At 37.9% G+C, this 7,934-nt stretch overlaps 1 protein-coding gene across 1 annotated transcript in view; it reads right to left on the minus strand.

Annotated features, from left to right (window-relative positions):
• The window catches only part of SMC2 (structural maintenance of chromosomes 2), a 50,526-nt gene extending 43,029 nt beyond the window's left edge, over positions 1-7,497 (minus strand). Inside the window, exons 1-5 of the mRNA XM_014478168.2 lie at positions 7,302-7,497; positions 6,016-6,234; positions 5,243-5,392; positions 3,177-3,299; positions 2,540-2,578 (exon numbers count right to left, since the gene is read on the minus strand). Coding sequence (XP_014333654.2) covers positions 2,540-2,578; positions 3,177-3,299; positions 5,243-5,392; positions 6,016-6,183 — 480 coding nt within the window. The 5' untranslated portion in view covers positions 6,184-6,234; positions 7,302-7,497. The remainder of the gene's footprint in view (positions 1-2,539; positions 2,579-3,176; positions 3,300-5,242; positions 5,393-6,015; positions 6,235-7,301) is intronic.
• Positions 7,498-7,934: the final 437 nt, after the last annotated feature.

Here is a 7,934-nt window from a genome sequence, read left to right on the forward strand (position 1 = left end):
AGATTCAAGTTAATCATTTTATGGCCCAGGATGAACCATTTGGTGCCAAGATTATCCCAAAATGCATCTTATGGGTGAGGGGCTTGGTGCCATTCTGAGTTTTAAGACATTCCTTTCTTTCATTAACAGACTGCTAGTGTCTATATAACATCCAGCTGAAGACTAGAAGTGGGGTACTCTTTCTGCCCCCTTCTGATGCCTATGTCAGAAGCTTTCTCTATCTCCTTTACACTTTAATAAAACTTTATCACACAAAGCTCTGAGCGATCAAGCCTCGTCTCTCGCCCCGGATTGAATTCTCCTCCGGAGGCCAAGAATCCCAGCCGCCTTTTTTCATTCAGCAACAACCTTTCATTCCTTCTTTCTCTTTTCCTTCAAATATAAGAAAGTAAAAGCTAACTAATATTTCAATTTATAAATTTCTACTTAAACCTGTTCCAAGTGAGACTTTAGCTGTTTTGTTCCTACAAGGATGAAGCATGGCCTAACATTTCCATTCCAACTGTGGCAGATACTTTGAGAACTTGGGCAAGTAATTTAGTTTTCCCTGTTCCTCTCTTTGTTCATCTGCTGAGGACTGAAAGTATCTCAGTGTCATTGAGAAGTAATTCACGTGAGTACACTGAAAAAGGCAAACACTAATTACAATTTTATAAGGATAATTTTTTAGCATTCCTTTATCAGAAGCTTCTAATCACTATCAATCCCTACCTCAAGAGGATTATTTCTCTGAAAACCAGTTTGATTTCCATATATTGGGCAGATTTTGAATGAGAAGTTTCCCTTAAGATGTTATCTGAAGAAAGTAAGTGTGACCTGTGGTTAAACCAGACTAATATCATCAATTATCAGTCGTCTTTTTAGTTCTTCTCCATAGATAAAAATACCAAAAGAGCCTTTGTTCTGATACAAAACATTTATTCCTTCATAGCAACTCTTCTCAAGGGGGCTCCAAAACAAAGTCTTAATGTCTTAAGCAATCCATTATATCTAATGAATTAATTTCACTCAAATCTCTTCCTATAGGGTTTAACTCTGACATGGAACACCAGCTGAGAAAAGCTATTTTAGAACCAAAATTTCTTTTAATACTGTATGGGCACGTAAAACTCCTAGAAAAAAAGTAAGTGGTAAGCTCCCGACATCTGTGTTAGTGATGATTTTTTTTTTGGATTTGATACCAAAAGCAAAGGCACTAAAACCAAAAATAAACAAGCAGGACTACATCAAACTAAAAAGCTTCTGCATAGGAAAGGAAACCATCCACAAATACAAATCAGGCAAATACAAATCAAAACCACAATGAGCCATCACCTGTTGGAGTGGCTTTTATCAAAAAGATAAAAAATAACAAAGACTGGTGAATATGTGGAGAAAAGGGAAAACTTGTATGCTGTCTGTGGGACTGTAAACTGATGTATCCATTATGGGAAATAGCATGGAGGTTCCTCAAAAAATTCAAAATAGAACTACCATATGATCCAATAATTCCACTTCAGGACATTTATCTGACGGAACCAAAGACACTAATTTGAAAAGCTTTCTGCACTTCCGTGTTAACTGCAACATCATTTGTTACAGTAAAAACATGGAATCAACCTAAGTGTCTGCTGATGGATGAATGGATAAAGAATATAATATATATATATATATATATAAATTAAATCGAATGTTATTTACACATACAAAAAGGAAATCCTGCCATTTGCAACAGCATGGATAGAACACACGGGCATTATGCTAAGTGAAATAAGTCTGACAGAAAGATAATACAGTATAATTTCACTTACAAGTAGGATCTTAAAAAAAAAAAAAAAAAAACCCAAAACTGAACTCATAGATACAGAAAACAGATTAGTTTTCTAATCTGACAGAGGTGGGGGATAGGTGGTGAGCAAACGTTAAAAGTGCCAGTTATAAAATAAAAGGTCCTGGGGATGTGATGTATGGCATGGTGACTACAGTTGATAATACTTAACTGCATATTTGAAAATTGTAGAGAGTATAATTTAAAAGTTCTCATCTTCAAAAAAAATTCTGAAAGATGATCACATCAATGTATCACATTGATACAGTGATCAATGTTGACTAAACTGTGGTGATCATTTTGTGATATACACATATACTGAATATTGTATATATATATCAAATCTTTTTGGTGTACACCTGAAACTACTTTATCAATTATATCTCAATTAAAAAAAAAAAAACAACTGCTTAACAAGGTCCTAGGACTTTCCTTTTGCTTCTTTTAAAGATTCTGATTTAATCCTCAGAACAGATTTTGAGGTAAAGGTTATGGACTTCAGATTATGGATGAGGAAACTAAGGCTCTGAAAGTTTACATCATATCACTTAAAAAAACTAGGGCATGGTGTCAAATATTAAAAAACAAAATTATTTTCTCCACTAATCATTCTTAAATAAATGTTCCCCAAAATTTTAATAATGGAAAAATTATGTTTAAAAATTGATTACCTAAAACATTAAGGCAATATCTACAATTACTATTTTTACGGTGCTTAAAGAGTGCTCTTACCTCTGGAGGTTTCATATTCATCACTTTGGTAATTCGGCCCTGAAAATAAAATGACAAACTTACTGTAATAACAATAAATTCAGAAAGAATAACCTAAAGGCATACATGTTTATCTGTACTAAAGCTGTTATATCCTAATACACCAATCTTTGGGCAGTTATTTCTCCCACCTACATGAAAAGATGTTTCTTTTTTAAGATTTGAGAACAAGGGTAGCTTATAATTCTAGAGTTTTGCTACTTTCTTACTAGTGATATAAGTTACATAAATAATACAAAGACAACTCAAGACTGTTATTTCTGAGACAGGGAATGACGTGTAAGTCTCCAACTCTAAAATGGGTAAGCATGTAAATAAATGTTGGCATAATTACTGAACATCTCTTGACTTTTTAGAACAATGGCCCTCCAAGATAAGTCAAAGAAAATTAATTCCAGATATTCTTCAAAATTCAAATGTATGCAATATATCAGAACACGTAAGTACAAATAACTAACCCACATTTATTAACAGGTGCCCAAACATCAGCCTAACAGCAAATTAAAAAATGAAAAATCCAAAGAGATGTATTTCTCTTGTAAGTTAAAAAAAGATGCCAAAACTATTATGAAAGATATAAAGTCCACAAACAAAATACCTGCATGATGAGAAAGTGAGGGTTGTTAACATTAAGGCCAACAGAACAGAAGAGATCGTATACTCTGGTATTGTTTGCATTTACTCCATTGATTAAATATTTATTTCTGCCACCAATAACTACCTGCAAAGGAAATAATTTTAAAAGACATAAATGAACACACATATCTTGAGCTAAGATGATAAATTCCCAAATACATTATCTTTTGTTTTTTCCAACTAATGATAAATCAAACGAATCTAGGATAAATAGTGAAGAAAGTATAACATGGTCAAAAACAATGTGAGACTGGCTTCTAATCTAGGGCCTCCTAACCTCCCATGCAGTGGACTAGGTCTTTAAGGTGCCTTCCACCTTTATGTTTCCAAGGATGTATAGAATGTAGCTTCTATCCCTGATCACCCTCTTCCACAACTTTCCATACTCAGAGGCTGACCCATCTTCCTCCACTTTTTGATTTCCAAAGGAGTCAAATACCAAAAACAAAAGACACACAGTTTTAGTAACAATTCTTGTTAAGACTCTAAAATGATTAATAAAAGATAAGCCTTATGAATATTTGAAAGAAAAAGAATAATCATGGAACTGCAGCATGGGCTTAATAAGAACAACTTATACTAGATATCAGCTTGTTCTGTCTACTACAGCATGTACATCGTCATTTTGGAGGTATGACTGCCTCATCCATTTGCTGAGGTCCTTAAAGACAAGATTTGTTTCTCATTCTTTCTATCTGTATTTCCCAGTGCATTTGAGAATGCCCAGCACACATCAAGCACTTAATAAATATTAAATAAATATGAATTCACTTCTTTTCCTGACAGTATTAGGATAGTAGATCAGTTCTTAATATTTGAACAACAATCCTAATATATCCTAAAGAAATTCGAGCAAGTTTTTATAACAAAATTCTGGTGAAGAAACAGTCATATGGACCACAAGAAGACAGGAATTTTGAGTAGACTAGTAGCAGATTTTCTTAAAATCCTGAAAGGTAATTATTCGATAGATGTTTAAAGACAGAGAACAGGATTTTGTCCCAATCTAGTCAATCTTTTTTTTTTTTTTTCAACCAGAGTTTTCATTAACATAGAGATGGAAATCTATAAGCTACATAATGCTAAGATGAAGAGTAAATGAGAATTAACAGAATTTTTAAAGATAAAACTGACAAACTGAAAACACGGTCTGATTATAATAAGATAAAAAGATTTTAAGGGACAAATGTTAAGGTCCTCCACTGATTTCAAGAACCTGCTTAGATGCAGAAATGGCAGTATATGGCTAAGTAATAACATGAACAACTTAAGAGTGATTTTAAGTAAATCGGATATGAGTTCATAATATATCATGAACTCTTCAACATCATATTGAGAAAAATAGAAGTAGAGTACTTAAAATGAAAGAAGTGACAATTCTGCTTAATCCTGTCCCAGCCAGACCAGTTCTGGTACATGCAATTTGAAGTGCCAACCATTAAAATATGTATGTGTGTATGTGTGCATGTATAAATAAAACTGGAGCAAATTTGCATTCCATGTGATGAGACAAGTGGAAGACCTAGAAACAACTAAATATCAATTGAAAGACCTAGAGAATTTAGCTTAGAAAACAGATTTACAGAAGAACACAGATATACTGAAATAAAGAATAAATTACATGTTCTCTTGGTGCTCTCAAGATAACTAGGATTTATGTGTAAAACTTGAAAAAAACACTATGGTATGGCTCAATTTATAAGACTAACTTTCTAATTTCCAAACATAAAATGGGTTACCTCAGAAAACAGTGAAATCCCAAGAACTACAGGTGTTCCAGCACAGAGAGAGACTCAAGTGCATGGTTTATGGTTTAAATAAGTGTGGCTGAGTGTTTGTACGGATGGATTTCACATCCCTTTCAATCCACTTGGTAAATGGTGGAATTTGCTTAAGCAAAACAAGATATTCTTAAGGAATCTAGTCAGTATTTGATCCATCAGTTTTGCTTATCAACTTTCCAGTAATCGTATTGCCAAAATGCACGAGACAAGTTTTTAGGTAACCAAATATTTAGTAGTCACTCACCTGCCTTGTTACTGTAATTTCATCATGAACCTCAAATCCTAAAGGACTCTGCTTTTTGTCAGAATTATCAAAGGTGATTGACACCAAGGCTTTTGTAATACCAGCTTGCCCGTTTTTGTAAACTAAATCTTGTAAGTTAGAAGCCCGAACCTAAAATAAAGGAAAAGTTTATCAGTTACAAAACTCAGTACTGCACAAAATAGCACTAAAAATAGCTTTCTTGCTGTTGGAAAACCACCCATGTAGTATCCATTAATAAGTCAAGAACAGGTAGTGGTATTCATAGACAAGGAAAGCAAAGAAAATGGACATCGACCTGAAATAGGCCTCTCTCTCCATAGGACTTTTTTAATCCTGAGCTAAACTGTTTTCTACTCATTTCTTAACAAGAGCTCATTTGAAAAATTTATGGAAAGACAGTGTCTAAAAATTTCACTATCCATTCAATTCCAATAGTAGATCCTAAAAAGACATTATAATGAGGGTGGGTGCAGGTGGAAAGTATACAAACTCTGGAATGAGAATGTGTGAGTTTCAGTGTTGCTTCAAACATCTTTAGAGGATTAACCTTAAGCAACTCTAAGTTTCTACGTTCTCACCTTAAATATGGAGTAATAATACCTACCTTTAAAGGACTGCAGTGAGGTAGAAGATAATTCACATAAAAATGCAAATGAAGAGAATATTGGTAATACTGGTACTCTCCAAGTGCAAAAATTCCCTTGAGGTTCCTCAAACTTAAATTCACATAAATCAGAAAGTTTACACTTTACCTGAGACAGGTTGGAGATGCCCAGCAAAAAGCAGATGGAGTCCAATATGTTGGATTTTCCACTACCATTTAAACCAGTGATAGCATTGAACAGAGGGTCAAAGCCATTGACTTCAGTCCTCTGAGCATAGGACTTGAATCCCTCAAGAATGACTGACTTAATGTGCATTTTCACTACTGACTTGGACAGGTCTGCTAGAAATCAAGCCACAAAGCAGTTCTGTACAAAAGAGAAAAACAACGCATAAGTGGAATGTAAAACTGGAATCATAATATATAGACTAGACCATAAGAATGACAGCGCAATAGAAATAAAACAGCCACTTGCTAAGCTATTTCCTCTGATGTAAAGGTATCTTTCTTTAACTTAAAAATATACAAGAATTAGCCTCTATTTAGAAGTTAACTGGGTTTCCCGGTGGCTCAGCGATAAAGGAAATCTCTTGCAATGCAGGAGCCACGGGAGATGTGGGTTCCATCCCTAGGTCGGGAAGATCCCCTGCAGGAGGGCAGGGCAACCCACTCCAGGGTTCTTTCCTGGAGAATCCCATGGACAGAGGACCCTAGTGAGCTACAGTCCATGGGGTCGCCAAGAGTCAGACACGACTAAAGTGACTCAGCACGCACATACGCAGAAGTTAATTGAACCTGGAAGCCAACCACCTACTTCACCAGGCTTATAATCTTCCACCGTTATCATACTCCAGCTAACAGATTACTGATCATTTACCATCGCATCCCCTTTGCCGAGAATGCACTTATCCCGGACACTGATATGGCTCACTCTCCTTTATATCACTCACGTCTTTACTCAAAAGTCACATACTCTCGTATATAAAAAAATACCCTCTACCCATTCCCTCCCTCTGCTTTTTCCTTCACGGACTTACAGCTGACACTAATCAGTACTTATTTATTGCTCTACCCAACTTATCATAATGTAATCTTCGTAGCTCTTCTACGTTCACCGTTGTATGCCGGAATGCTGCCTGACTCGAAGGCGCGGGATGGGCGGGTGGTCTGTAAGTGTTTAAGCATCAGTAGATATACCCCAGATAAACAGCTGAAGGTTTTTGCTTTTAGTCAGGCTCTTCCCTCGCCCCACCAGGCCTTTCTGTCAACCCTTGCTCGCCCTACTCCAAGGCTGGACAGGAACTAGTCATTCTGCTACGAATCCCTTTAGGACTAAATTTACTCTCAAGTTCCTTGCTACTCTGCTCCCCAGCCCCCGACGCCCATTTCCCGCCAAGAATGCCCGGCTAGGCCCAACCGGCCGCGCGCACGCACCTGCCCCGCCGCTGCGTCAGGTCGCCTGGGCTTGAGGCGCAGCCGAAGCTCTTCCTAGTCACTAGGGCAGAGAGTGCGCCAGTCTTCCCCAGCTTCGGGCGCTAAGAGGCGAAAGCCACCAAAGCTACTCCTACATTTGCACCGCGCGCGGCACCGAAGCGGAACTGTTTTTGCCTTTGAATTTCGGCGCGAGCACAGGACCCCACCTCCACTACCTATTCCATTGGCTGGTGCCTCAGAGATGCCTGACTTAAAAGTTCCATTTTTCTCTTCCATCAAGCAGTTAAAGGGACAAAGAGATAGAAAAGAAGGTCGAAAAGAGGGCGGCTCAGGAAAAGCGACGGGTCGGACCTGAGGACTAAAGAAGCTGGCGGCAATTGTTGAGCTCGGTATCCGGCACATCTCGGGCAGCCCCGCACCTCAGCCTGGGGGCCTCGCGCTCGCCGGCCCCGCCCTGCCGCAGGCCGGGTCTGGCCGTCATCGCGCCCGGGAAGCCCCGCCTCCTTTCAGGCCCGGCGGGATTCAGTGGGGCAGGCCTCTGTGGTCTCCAAGTACCGGAAGCGGGATGGCTTCGTGTCGGTCTCCTCGTTCTGCCTCAGAATCCCTCTGGGCTGGGCCAGGGTCCTCTAAATG

This window comes from Bos mutus, chromosome 8 (assembly GCF_027580195.1).
Source record: "Bos mutus isolate GX-2022 chromosome 8, NWIPB_WYAK_1.1, whole genome shotgun sequence".
Taxonomy (NCBI): Eukaryota; Metazoa; Chordata; class Mammalia; order Artiodactyla; family Bovidae; genus Bos; species Bos mutus.